At 39.4% G+C, this 14,764-nt stretch overlaps 1 protein-coding gene across 1 annotated transcript in view; it reads right to left on the bottom strand.

The window, feature by feature from the left end:
* Positions 1 to 14,764, bottom strand: part of pdzd2 (PDZ domain containing 2) — a 120,107-nt gene that overhangs the window by 26,464 nt on the left and 78,879 nt on the right. Inside the window, exons 16-19 of the mRNA XM_052034328.1 lie at positions 12,994 to 13,814; positions 12,525 to 12,669; positions 4,257 to 8,013; positions 414 to 531 (exon numbers count right to left, since the gene is read on the bottom strand). Of these exons, the coding sequence (XP_051890288.1) occupies positions 414 to 531; positions 4,257 to 8,013; positions 12,525 to 12,669; positions 12,994 to 13,814 (4,841 nt within the window). The remainder of the gene's footprint in view (positions 1 to 413; positions 532 to 4,256; positions 8,014 to 12,524; positions 12,670 to 12,993; positions 13,815 to 14,764) is intronic.

Raw genomic sequence — 14,764 nt, 5'->3', positions numbered from 1 at the left:
GTTTAAAAGGAAGCCATTAATACTTGAAGGGGAATATAATACATGGCTATAGTAGTGGGTAGAACAATGGAATCAGTTTTGGTTTGCTCTAACAAAGAGCTGACAGAGATACAAGGGTTCAAAAAATCTCTGTTGTAAAATTTATGGTTTTAGGTTAAATAGCTGGAATTAAAATGACAGATGTTATTACTGACATTTAATTTTCCCACAAGGTAGAAAACAATAAATAATGTTAAATCTGGCAACTTGGTGCATTCAAACATATTTTGCTGCAATTTCTGCTTCAACCCCAACTTCTGTGGATCTTACCACAGAAAGTCTACCTGCTGGGAAACAACAGAAACAAAACAGAAATCTGCAATGTCTGCCTCAAGCCCTTACTTTTGGCAATTTACATAGCTGTAACTACTCACCTCAGCTACAGCCTTGGCTTCCTGGATTATTTTTGTGATATCTGCTTTAGCCATTAGTGAGGACAAAACCGCCTGTGCTTTTTGTTTCTCCAGGATGGAATGGGATAAATCTTCAAGACTGAAAAACATATTTTAAAGGATTAAGTATGTCATTAATCAGTAACATTACAAAACTTGTCAAGCATATAATGCTTTCTCACAGATGTGTCGTATCCTAACAGCAGCACAGTGCATTTAAACTGAAAAGTAACATAATCTGTAATGACAGGTTGCAGTTTCCTGGCTGATTCCTCACAACTTATCTGTCTCAGAAATGTTGCTCTGTGGAGATGCAGAACAGCAGCCTGAATTCTATCCCTACAAAGAGGTACAGCTGGTTGTTCAAGGAGAACAAGCAGGGAGATAAGGCTCCCTAGAAAAGAAATTCTAAGTTTCATGAACATCTGCCTGCGCATTTTACAATTTAAGTAAGAGAAATGAATTTAATTTGAATATGTTAAAGGAGCAGTATTCCTTTCTACGTACTTTCTAAGTGTCAACATTAAGATTACAATGACCAGATGTAAAAATAAGCAGTACCAAAACTAAATAGGAATAGTGAATTTTAGCATTCAAATTTCTGTTACTTTTTTTTAAAAAGGTTTTTTCAAATTTAGTTTTTTTTTGTAAGATCCTGTTAGATTTTAAGTTTATGCTCAGCAGCCAAGGAACAAATATTCATTGCCTATGAATTTAAGTACAACCTTACATGTACAGTACCCCTTAACATAATATTACCTAGAACCTAAGTTATATTATTGTAATTAATAAAATTAGCAGAAGGCCTTGTTAACCTAGACAGGAAGAATAAACAGTCTTTCTCGTCATACCTTAGTCTATGCAAGATAAAAATTAAATATTCAGTACAGCACAATACAAGTCAGTCCTGAAGTTTTAAAGTACAGACCCCCAACCAAAATAATCACTAACTTTCTTGAAGGTACCAGTATTATTACATGATTGCATGTAAACTATATTCTTAATTCCCATGTACCCAGGTCCATATATTATAGAACAGTGAAAACAGAACAGCTGAACACTGCAAAAGGATACTAAATACCTATCCTTATCAGGAAAGAAGCTGAAAATGAAATCCTTCTTTCAGATTCAGCACAAACTACTTGGCCAGTGAATAACTCGAGTCCAAGGAAAGCAATTAATAATTAAAAAGGACATTAGTAGACAGCTGGCTTTTGTGTGGATTTGATTTTGACAGCCTTGTCATGTGCAATGACAGTATGCACCAGAAGCATTTCAATTTATGTTATTCTGCCCTGTACAGGCAAAGTGACCGTCACTATCCCTCATTCCAACAAAAACAGATGAGCGGTATATACTGCTTAACAGGAAATGTGGATCTTCCCTCCAATCAGATATTCTAAGTCTGCATTAAAGTGTCTACTGCTCTTATTGACATGTACTTGTATTAGTTATTCCTAAATAGTTAATTACAGATGCAAATCTAATCAGAATGATAATGTGCTAGTTAAATTAACATTATTATTAACAGCTTTATTACTAATTATTACTTAAACATTGTGTTAGGTCAGTGCAGTGAAGCAGCCTAGTGGTGAAAATGTAAAATTTAAACTTATGCAGACAATTAAGATGAAATGGAGAAATAGAGGGATAAAACTGCTTACAGGACTTGGAAAGACACTGTACACAGAAGGACAATAAATCCCCTCCTCCGCAGAGTAAATCTTTCATTGTGATGGTGTTTAGTCACAGAGCTTTTGTCTAATGTGCAGTAGTTCCACTACTTGCACTGCAACAAATCTGGGGAAAAGATAGCTGTTTTCATCTGCTGACTTTTACATCAAAAGTGAGCAAGGGCATGTGGTGGAAAGAGGGCAGCATTGTTAAGTCCACCTCAGAGGCTGCAGGATGCTCTATGCTCTGCTCAGCTGAGTGTAAATACTTCACCCCGAGAATGCTTCTTATATGATGCTTATGTGCCTGTAATGCTGCTGCTAATAAGTTTTTCATTGCACCTGTGCATACATGTGCTTATGACAATAAACATGACTTTGACTATGTGGTAAGGAAATATGAGAAATATGTGCTAAAAGTTCAACATGAGCCCACACTTGCTTCTGAAATTCAGTTTCAATAAGATACTGTGCATGTGTGACCAAGGATGAATTTCTATCCTCATGGCTACAAGAGCAGTTCAGAGCTGCTCCAGCAAGGTCCTGGAGCAACTCACCCACTTGATGACGCGCCAAAGCCTATCCGTCATTTGCAAAGAATGTCAGGAATGTGATGGGGTACCCTCCACAAGCTAGGTGAGTGCAGTTCAAGCATCATTTAAGAAATCTTACAATATTCAGGACAAAGTAGCCTTCTAAATTGCATACCATCTTCTGTCCTCAACATTCACTCATTCCACCATTGGTGCACAATGGCTTCAGTGCCTACTGTCTAGAAAATGCACAGCAGCAACTCACCAAGGCTTCTTCAATAGCATCTCCCAAGTCCAAGACAACAAGTCACAGGTGCATGAAGACTTGCAGAATTGCTGAGAGTAAATATTGGAACTCCCTTCCCAACACTACAACAAGAGCACCTTCACCAAATGTGCTCTAGTAGTTTAAGAAGGCAGGTCACCATGCTGAGGAACTTGCTTTCTACTTTGTTGAGTTGCCATGCATTACTGATCATCTTCAACTTAATTACATAAAGTACAGGAAGAGTCTTCCAATGGTATTGATCCTGTGGGGTGACAAATCCTTATATAGCTGTTCAACGTGCACTATAACTGACTTCAGTTTGAGTTACTGAGGAGAAAGATCAGCAGGGCCCTTTAGCTCTGATTGTTATTCAGTGAATCCCTCTGAAAAGAGTGCTTGTGAATGGATGCCATGTGAGCCCAGGCAAGACACTCACTCTAAGCAAATATAATCCATGGCAACCAGGAGAGAAAGGGAAAAGATAATCAACTTGTTTAGAGCAGATGTAGAACACACAAAAACACACAAGAAAATAGGATGAGTAGTTGGCCTGCCCCCTCCAGCCTGTCCCAACATTCAAGAAGATCATGGCTGATCTATGCTGGCCTCAAATCCTCTTGTCTGCCAGTTCCCCATAATCCTAAATTCCTCAGTCTTTCAAATATTTATCTATCTCCACCTTAAATAAATCTAATAATCTGGCCTGCCCACCCTTGGGGCAGAGAATTCCAGAGATTCACTACCCTCTGAGAGAAGAAATTTCTATGCACCTCAGTTTTATATGATTGGCCTCTTATTTTGTTGTTGTCTCCCCTTGTTCATGACTTTCCCACTAGTGATTGCATCTGAAAACTATTTTTGGTGAAATTATACAGTGTCAAAAATACTGATTTATAATTTGCAATTATACAGTATGTTATGTTAAAAATAGCCAATGCAAGATATGAAAGCCTAAGGTTTGCAAAGCCAGCTTTTCTTTCTGACCTTTGATAGGTTTGTAACAGACTTACCCAAAACGAAACAAGGGAATTCAATCAACAGCCTGGGGAATAAAAAGATCGCTGAAGAATCATAAAGTGCTATTTAGATAATTTGGACAAGTCTTTAAAATTAAAGCAGAAAATGCTGGAACCACTCAGCAGGTCACGCAGCGATTGTTTACAGCAAAACAGAGTTCAAGTTAAATGTTGAAGACCCTTCACCTGACCAGCTGAGTGTTTTCAGCATTTTCTGATCTTATTCAAAATTTCCAGCACTTTGACTTCTAAATGTCCTTCTAGACTCTTGACAGCTCTTTACATTTAGAGACTAATGACAGGTCACACTGCACTCTGAAATTCATGTCACTAACCTGACAGACCAACCTCTCCGTTTATTTTCAGACTTCTCGCTGTTCGTCAATTCATCATCAGACCAAGAATCCAGTGTTCCAGTGCTGTTTTTCCAGCTGCTCTTTGACCTTAAACTCAAAATTCCAGATCTATAAATTTTCACTAAACCAGACCCATTAGTGGCATAAGAGGTTCCAGAGGAAATATTTGTGAGGCTTTCAGCAGCAGCAGGACCATTAGACTTTCTTGGCTTAATCTCCATTTCAGTTTTAAAGCTATGGGTCATTGGATCAGTAGAATAATCACTGCACAGTTTGTCAAGGTCTGGCATGCTTAGTGCTCTAAGCTCCCGTAGCTTGGAACGAGACAAAGAATTTGGTCGGTGTTTGACTGATGACCTACTTTTACTATTGTTAACCTTGCATGCATTGAAATCCTGCTCTTGAAACTTTTCATTGCTGGTATCACACTCATTGGTCTTTTTAAGCTCCTTGGTAATGCTTTCAGAACAATTTGTTTCAAAGCTTTGTAAAGCTAAGCTCGATGGAGCCTTTTCTAATTGCAATGATGTAAAGGCAACTTCAGAGGTGCCTTCAGTGTAAGAACTCAAACTACGTCTCAATACACGAGATGTATCGAAATCTCGACCCAATGAAGCATTGGATGTCATTAAAGGTATTGCGCTACCTGATATTCGCCTTCCTATTGCTGGCTTAGCAGAGGAACATGCGTTGCAATTAACAAAGGATGAGTCCAATAAATGTGTGTCTATTTTCCTGATAACAGGTTTGTCAAAGCTGGCTAGGCTTTCGAAAGACTTAATTCTCTGTCTAACAGAAAAAGAGCCACTCTCTGGTGGATAATTCAGTTCATTGGTAAAACTTCCCATACTTGACTTGCCCTTGTCCCTTAGATAGAAGAAAAAATCAGTGCTGGAGTGCTTCTCTTCACTCAAAGATTTCCTTAAGCTTCCAGTTACTTCGACTTTTGGTTGAATATTATCTGAACTTTTAACAGTAGTGTGTAATTGCAAAGTCTCAAATGATTTTACTTGTCTTTCCAGTAATAGAGTTTGTTTTTGAGCAGCTTTGATTGCATGGTCAGATGGACATTTAACAACATTTGTATCCTCACTACTTAGCTGATCTGGTTTCTGGTCTAACTTCACAGGAGGCTTTGGGGCTTTCTTTGGTTTCTGAGCATTATCTGGTGTTAAGGGGCATTTAGGTGACTTGTGATCTAAGTGTTCTGAAGAAGTAGCCGTGTTATTAACTTCTTTCTGCTCAAGAGAAGGTGATGTTAGTTTTAATTCTATAAAGCTACGTTGTGTTGCCATGCATTCTTGATCGTCTTCAACTTTATTGCACGAAAAGTGTACAGGAGAGTCTTTCAATGGTTTAGGTCCTGTGGGTGTCAATTGCTCCTCTGGCTTTCTGTCTTCTGATTTCTCTTCTACTTTCTGTGCTGTTTGTGACAATTTCCCCAAGGTTTTATTGACTAAGCTTTCCTTCTCACAAAGTATCAATTCAGTCACAGATGTGACATACATTTCAGTAGATCTTTCATTGGATGCTTGTGTAATGTTCTCCTCACTTTCATAATTTCCTGACTCCCCCAATGATTTGTGAGAACTTGTAATCCATGCATTTTTCTTGATAACCTTGTGCATTTCATTAGGAGCTTCATCTTTTAGTTTGTGATCCAATGTCATTTGTAATTCAATTTCTTTTTGGTGTTTAGATTCTTCTTTTAAATCTTGTTTTTGTCTTTCATTGCTAAAATCAATTTTAGTGACATCAGATAACTTGTTTCCATCTTTATTTTGCTGCTTTGTTTGGAGACTGGTGTCTGGTAGCAAGTCCATCGAAATCTCTTCTGAAGAATATGCAGGAACTTTACTAATTTCTTTCTCTTGCTTCATTTCAGATTGGTTTTTCTCACCTTGTTTATTTGTTCTCAAGTTACATATTAATGATGCTCTTTTGGTTAAGAGTTTTGATGTTAGCTGATCAAAAGCTGGTGAGTTTTCAGGATATTTTTCTGTTTTCTCTGAATTTTTGGATCCATCTGACTTTGATACATTCTCCTCACAGGTTTCCGACTGAGGTTTGATTTTACTTTTAATGCTGAGTCCTTTTAGTTTTGGTGCAGAGTGGAACTTCTGGGTTTTGTCCTGAAACTTAGTTCTGGTGTACAGTTGAGATGGTCCACTTTCACTCTGCCCCTTATCTTTTATATTTTGTGTTGCTAAAGATTGTTTGGACAGATTAACGGAATGCCTTTGTGGCTGGGGACTAGAATTTGACAAAGCTTGTCTTTCCTTTTTGATATGAGTTACAGATACAGCTGTATCAGCAGCATCCTGGTTGGACTTACTTGTGGAAGATAGCCTAGGCTTAAGCACTGGATGCTGAGATTGTAGACTTGTATTGGTAATTTCTGCTTTCTTGGTATGATTCAAGGCATCTAATGAAGAAGAAAAATTATGGTCTGTTCTTCCCAGTTCCAAAGAAGATGCACAAGAGGCAGAATCATTGTGGTGTACTACCTTTTCCACAAATTCTCTAGCAACCTTTCCAGTAGAATGGTTTTTGTTCAACTCTTGATCATGATTCCTGGTTACATCTGTGCCTTCTGCAGCATGATTTATATTTGTTGGAGGATATTGTTTGGAAGAAGCATCAAATTCCTGAATTTCCATTTGTGAATCACTTACATCCATAGTAGTACGGAGGGCATTGCTTTCAAATTTGATCTGTTTGGAAGGCCTAGCAGGGACTGAATATGGTAGCAGTCCAGCAATCTCTGTTGTATTCTCATCAAAAGTACAAGGCAGTGAAGAAGAGGCTAAAGTCTCTCCACTTTTATGGGATGTAGAGGATAGATACGAATGTGTTTTTCCGACCACTGGCATTGTCACTTTACTTGTTTCTGTTGCGATCTTATTCACTGGCAAATTACTCTTATTCAATTTTGGCAGAAGAGGCACAGATTGCTCTGATGTGGTAGTTTGATCACTGGGCGGGTAGCAGATTTCAACCTCTTCAGTATCAGAATCAGCAACACTGAGGTTTTCACACTGACTGAAAGCAACAACACCAGGCAAAGACATTGCCACTTTATTACAAGATACTTGAGGGCTATCAGAAGATTCAGTCTCTGAATCAGAATCCACAGCAGCAGCATACATGGACTGTTGTTTATTATTTTCTGTGAAATCTGTTGAACTTAATGATTTCCCCTCCCTCTCAGTACTCATGTTTCTGGAGTAGTTACTCAGGCAGGTTTTGTTCACTGAAAATACTTTGCCCGTGCTGACTGAATTCAGAACAGAATAATCAAGAATATCCTGTTTGATGCTGTTTAAGGACTCACATTTACTGCTGACATCATTTCTGGTGTTGATAACTTTTATTGAACCTGCAATTTTCACATCTTGCTCGATTTTTGAATTCAGAGACCATGTATCTGGGATTCCTTCTTCAGTAGAATTGAGGTCATTAACGACGTCATCAATGTCTGTTACTGGGATATCACATTTGTTCCTGTTATGCTGAGAAGTCTGTGCCGTTTCCTGCTTCTTCTCCACGGAATCCCCACCAAGTTCTCCCTGGGTTTGCCTTTTCATGCTTGTACATATGTTCTGCAGCAAGTCCACAGTCTTTTCCTCACAGCATCCTTTGATATTTAAATTCTTGTCATTTTCGGAGTTCTCAGGCTCTATCAAGCTCAGATCTGTTGAGGTGGATGACATGATACTGGATAGTCTGTCTACAGCTGTGGAAAAGAAATATACTTTAAATAATATTGTCACGTTTCAAATCCAAAAATACATATTAAGCTAGTATGAAATGGTGGAACGAGAGGATAAGCCAAGGCTCCGATTATACCAGCCTCCCACTCACACAGTTTGCTGCTGGAGGGAAGACAACATTTACATAGTGGGTGAAAATGCATTTTAGTCTCATCGAGTAATAAAGAGAAACAGTACATAAACATGGACCACTTTGATCACTTTGCACTAAAATAGACCTTGTTTTTTTTTGTTCTAATTGCATTGTGTATAATTTATGTTTAAGTTATGTTTTTCTTGTGAACGATGCTATGTGCCTGTGATGCTGCTGCAAGTAAGTTTTTCATTGCACCTGTGCATACATGTGCTTGTGCATATGGCAATAAACTCAACTTTGACTTTAACCCACTGGGGTGTGAATCTGACTCATCTGACCTCTGGTAGAATTGCCTGGGTCTCACCTATGAATCCAGGGATGCTAATATTAGAATAGGGCTGCTGACCTGATGGAAAAGGTAAGTGAAGGCATGTGTGGTTTTTATTTTAATTAATACCAATAGTTCTAATTAATTTACTTTTAAATGCACGTTTTCAATAATATTCAATGTTTTTAATTATTTAAATCTACTTAAGTCATTTTTAAGCTTCCCTATCAAAGGCCTATAGAAATAGCTGATTGCGTCTTTGAGTTTAGGGTGTAATGTGGGGCAGTCAGGATCCACCAAATGAGGCCTAGCCACCACTCCTAGACTGCCTCACTTTGTGTGACAGGCTCTGTGACGAGGCCTCAAATCTAATTAGACCCAAAAGGCTGCAAGAGGTTGGTGCAGATGTAGGGACTGAATGGGACACATGCAGGATCGCCTATCTAAGAGTCTTTTAAATATCCCTAATGTATCTGCCCCCACAACCTCTGCCGGCAGTGCATTCCACGCACCCACCACTCTCTGTGTAAAAAACTTACCCCTGACATCCCCCTTATATCTTCCTCCAATCACCTTAAAATTATGTCCCCTTGTGTTAGCCATTGTCACCCTGGGAAAAAGTCTCTGACTGTCCAACTCGATCTATGCCTCTTGTCATCTTGTACACCTCTGTCAAGTCACCTCTCATCCTCCTTCTCTCCAGAAAGAATCAACAACATTTATGCGTCTTAACACGCAAGTACAGCATATTTTCTTCCTTGGAGGACACAGGTAAACCAGTGGAGGTTTTATAACAACCCAGTTATGGATAATGCCTTTTTATTCTAGGCTTATTTAATTACATGAATTCCCCAGCCACCGTGGAGGGGTTCAAACTCATGTCATTGAAAAATACTCCCTATCTCTGAATGCTAGTTCCATTAACTTTAACCAATATGCTAAAAATACCTGTTCTATTATTGACGGAGCTTCAATGTCCGTTCATTATTCATAACAGACAAAGAGTGTTCTGGGACAATTTTTGTCAATGCTGTTTGGAGGCAGGGAGGAACATGTAACAAGGACAGCAAACAGAAACCACAATTGGTGGCCAAGTGATGCTCATGGGAATCCCACCACTTACAGGTTCTCCTCCAAGTCTCAGAGCATCCTGACTTGGAAATATATTGCTGTTCCTTCATAGTAAATGTGTCTACATCCTGGAACTCCCCTCCCTAAAGCACTGCAGGAATACCTTCAACGTAAGGTCTGCAACTCATCACCACCTTCTTAAAGGCAATTTGGAATGAACAATAAAAGTTGGCCTTGCCAGCAATGGGCACATCCAAAAATTGAATTAAGAAAATACCTAGCTTTGCTGAAAACTAAAAGTTGCTGACAGATTTAATGTGCATGATGCTTCCCAGTTTCTGACTTGGAATTAGCACAAAATACTAGCCAGACTAAGCAGTCCTTTTCTGCATCAGTTCCCAGGTCCTACAATCAGGACTTGAAGATGGAGCAAATTTGTGGACTCCAGCAAGAAAGGGGTGCACCAGATAGGCAGCCCAAAACTAATGTCCCAGTCTGTTCCACGTTTACTGGTCACCTATGCCAAATCTTTACATAATCTACAAATATCCTTTTATTCCATCTCATGTATTTCCATAACACAGCTTGGCACACATTCAAGCTGTGATTTGCAGTTGAAAAATCTGCCAATCTCATCTACCAAGGCTATAATATATCATTTAATTATGAACTAGCTGGTTTATAGTCATTTACGGATATCCATCCTGGAAAGACAGAACATGCCTGTCATTTTGTTGATATTATTGCAACTCTGCCTGCACAAGATCATTTAACAAAATCTTAAGTGATTAGAACCAAACTGGAGACACACTCAGAAATAATAGATTCATACAAGTAGTACTTCTATAGAAATTCTGGCACATTAGTGGATTCAGTGTATGGCGAGAGGTGAACAAGCCACACCAAGCTCAGACCTAACACAACCCTATGCCTCCTTCCCATCTCAGGATACATATAACCAGACACACATTAGAACAAAAAACTGCCGATACTAGAATCACTCTGCAGATCAAGCAGCATCTATGGGGACAGTAACAGAGTTGATGTTTCAGGTCAACACCAATTGCCACATGAGCAGCATCCAGCCAAATAAATGAACATTGTCTTCACACAGATGCTGCCTGGCCTGCTGAGTGTTTCCAGCACTCCTGTTTTTGTTTTAGATTTCCAGCATCTGCAGCTTTATGATTTTCAGAGAATATTACTCTTTATCTCTAATATAGTGTATATTTTGCATCAATAACACTGATAAAATAGGGTGCATTTGCAGAGGTCTGTTGATGATGCAAAACTGCAGGGCAGTGTGGGTATAACAAGGATATTGAGAGGCTTAAAGGGTAGAGACAAGGTAATGAGAGGCAAGGACATGGTAGATTAAATATAACTTGGAATAATATGAGGGCATTCACTTCAGTTAAAAAAAAATGGAAAGATGGAGTATTCTTTAAGTGGTGAGAGATTGAAAGGTGATGGCCTTTGGAGGGACCTGGGTGTCCTGGTACATGAATCACTTGAAATTGGCACATGCCTTCAACAAGCAGTTGGGAAGGAAAATGGTATGATGGCCTCTACTGCTAGAGTATTTGAGCACAATAGTAAAGCTGTCCTACTCCAGTTATATTTCACTGTGTATTTCGATGTACATGTGACTAATAAAGATATCTTATATAGAGCCCTGGTGACACTGTAGCTGGAATACTGTGCTGTTAGGTCTCCCTACTTAAGTAAAGATGTACTTAAGGTGGAGCAAAGGTTCACCAGATTACTTTCTGGAAATGGCAGGTTGATTGTATGTGGAGAGATTAAGTAAGGCGTGCCTATAGCGTTTACAACATTTAGAGGTAATCTTACTGAAAGGTACAAAATTCTTAATGGGCTTGATAGGGTAGATGCGGGGATCATGATTCCCTGGGCTGGGGTGCTTAGAATAAAAGGTCACAGTCTCAAAATAAAGGTGCCAGCCATGCTGGGCAGTGATGATGAGAAGTTTCTACATTCAGAGGGTGGTGACTCTTTGGAAATCTCTGCACAACAGAGGAGTGAGAAGTGGGTAAAGAGGTTCATGTCACTGAGTTCATTCAAGACAGAAATGACTAGATTCTTAGTTAATAAGCAGATCTGGAGGTGTGGGGTGAATATAGGAAACTGGGTCTGAGATGAAGGATGTGCTGCGATTTTATTGAATGGCAGAATAGATGCTAGTAGCTGAGTGGCCCACTCCTGCTTCAGTTTTTATGTTCTTATCAACATCTGTGTTGCTGGTCTGAGGTCAGAGGAAATTCATGCATTAGAAGACCAGACCTTTCTTGAAACTTAGCAGGCAGGAGTAGGATGGCAGGAAGGGGAAAGAGAGAGAGAGGGAGAGAACACAGAATGCAATTTTTATCATGACAATCTCATTCTATATTCACTTGAGAGGCTGGTAATTCCAGAATTAGTTGATATTCTTAAATTTATCAGAAAACTTTTAACAATACAATACTTTTAGCCAAATATTAACTATGCCATAAACAGGCTAGAATGCTGGAGTCATCCATTGACTTCCTGGATTTAAGGAGGTAAACACGTCATTAGCTGGCATTATGGCATTAGCTTCGTAAACAGGCTGTTATACAAAGATGAGCAGGAATGTGTAATTGCAGCAGAAAATTGAGGTGTTTTGGTATATTTCTTTACCATTGGTTTGCCTATTTCCTACTTCTGACCAGTAAAGGCCTTACAAAGATCATAAGATGTATATTAAAAAAGTAACACATTTTTCTTCTCCAGGAGGGACATTGTTCGCAATAATCTGCCAAACAGAAAAACTGTTAGGTAAAACTACTGCCTGTATTCAAGATGCAATCACAAAACTGAGCAAATGCTGCACGGAAGTGCAAAACATCCTTCTTTTGTGCATTTTGATTTGTTTGTATTCACTTCTTCATTAAGTCATATCCCTATATGTTAAAGTAAATCGCAATCGCAAACTCATTCTATGGTGGAAAACCTGAACTTACCAGATACTGGTTTCCGTACTTCCAGTGTAATGGAGGGTGGGAGGTCGTTCATAAAGCTGCAGGTCTCTTGGTAAGACATGTTGCAGACTGGCATGCTATTAATCAAGACAACTTCATCTCCAGGACCTAGCTTCCCCTTAGATTCCTAGCAAAAGTAACATCACAATTATCATAGAGTTACTGGAATTGCTCATTACCCAAGGGGCCAAAGTCTAGGTATTAAATTGACGTATGAGATCAGATGACTTCCTCAAGAATCCCAATGTCATGAAGTTCAAAGTAGGTCATTATTGGGGTTACTCAAATACACTAATGGTAGGCTAAGATTTTGAACAGGCGTGGGCTCTGTCGGATTTACTGGCCACGTGAAACTTCCTTTTTGTAGTAACAAACATAAAATTTTGAATCCTGAGGTAAGGATTAGTTAAACAATAATTAATGACTCAAAGAGATGAACTTTAGCACTTACTCTCTCAGCAACTCCACCTGGTTGTAAACTGGTTATCAGAATCCTCAGCGGAGAAGCTTTAATTTCCAAATCCAATCCGAATGATTCTGACTCTTTGCGCAAGAGATGTATGGTTTCTGTTTGGTAAAGTCCTGAGGCATCTGCAGATTCAGTCCTTTTGCTGTGGGGCAGTGGTCTTGCAACAGGCTTGCTGGAGTGTGAATGATGCTCCTCAGTCTTCTGCCGTGGGAGATTGGGTGGGCACTCAATGCTCATCATGCTCTTTACTCTGGTGACAGCTTTGTGTTCAAGTTTGGGTGAACGCTTGGGCTCCAGCTGACCCTCTTTCACACCAAGGTTGCTGTGGTTAGTGTCAGTGGAGCTGGAAGATTCAAAGAACTTAAGCGGCATGAAGGGCGAGTCGACCATCTGCTCCATTGAGCTGTCCTCGGACTCCAGTGAGCTGCCATAGATTGACCTGGCACCTTCACTGCTGATGTTCCTCTGTAATTCACCATCTTGGCTTTCATCATCAACCTCAACAGAAGAAGTGGCTATGATGATATCTGAATCTTCTTTGGGTATCTTCTGTGCTGTGTCCCTTTGTGACTGTTTCAGGTGAACATTTTCCTCAGCTTTTACAAAGTCCTCCTCGTCACTGATGTCATCATAGCAAATGACCCTCCTTTGTCGCAGAAGAGGGCTGCGGATTGATTTGGGACTCCCAGTCAGGCTGGACTGATGAGCAACTTCCACGTGTTTGCTGTGAGGTGCAGCAGCCTTCCCACTGCTGAGAGTGGCAGAGGCCTCAGCTGAGTTAGATACGGCAATTTCTTTCAGCACTGGAAATATATTTGTAATTTGTCCGTTATTTTCATCGAAAAATATCCACAAGTTTTTCTCATAAACTGAATACAAATAAAGAAAATGGTCAACCCTCCTCAGCCACTCAAGTTTGAGGAAGTCCATGGCTAAACTCCAACTTTCTGTGTACCTCCAGGGCTGTATTGACAGGAAACTGCTTTACTTATATTAGCAATCTGACTCTTTGCAGATGCCGACCCTGCTCTGTCCTTGTCAAGAAGTCATACAAAACTTAGGACAACATTAGAACACTATCTTTTTCATGATATCTGTGTTTGGGAAATAGGTATTCTCTGGGGACATAAATCAGGAAAACTTTCCCCATCAGCTTTATCCCTGTTTTCTTGCTCTTTCTCACATCTTCAATAACGGCATCGTGATCATGAACCATATACAATTTTTTTTTACATAAATCAATTCAAGTGTCAACTTTCTACCTCCTCCTTTCTCTTAAGTTCTTTTCTGTTCCACAGACTACATCCTCACAGCTTTTCAGCTCTCTAAAGGAAAATGTGAAATTAGGAACATGATTTGGCAATCTTACCCATACGAATCCTAGAACTCTTATGGCACAGAGGCCATTTGGCCCATCAAATCTATGCTGGCTCCCTGAAGAGAAATCCTATCAGTCCCATTTCAACAGGAGAAATGAAAAGAAAACCTTTGACACACAAAGTAATATCATAGAACATAACAGTAACAGGCCCTTTGGCCCACAATGTCTGTGCTGACCATGAAATAAAAAATTTTTGATTTTGTATTCATTTCATATTTCATAATTATAAAGAAAGAGGACAATCACCTCATCAAAATCTTCTAGAGGATTCCCAGCAGTCCCATTCTCCCATTCATTTCCCTGTAACTTATCCTTTCACACATATCCATTGACACCCCCTTGACTTTCCCACCATGCTAAGGGTAATTTACC

Source organism: Pristis pectinata, chromosome 2 (genome assembly GCF_009764475.1).
Source record: "Pristis pectinata isolate sPriPec2 chromosome 2, sPriPec2.1.pri, whole genome shotgun sequence".
Taxonomy (NCBI): domain Eukaryota; kingdom Metazoa; phylum Chordata; class Chondrichthyes; order Rhinopristiformes; family Pristidae; genus Pristis; species Pristis pectinata.
This window is presented reverse-complemented; position numbering and strand designations above follow the sequence as displayed.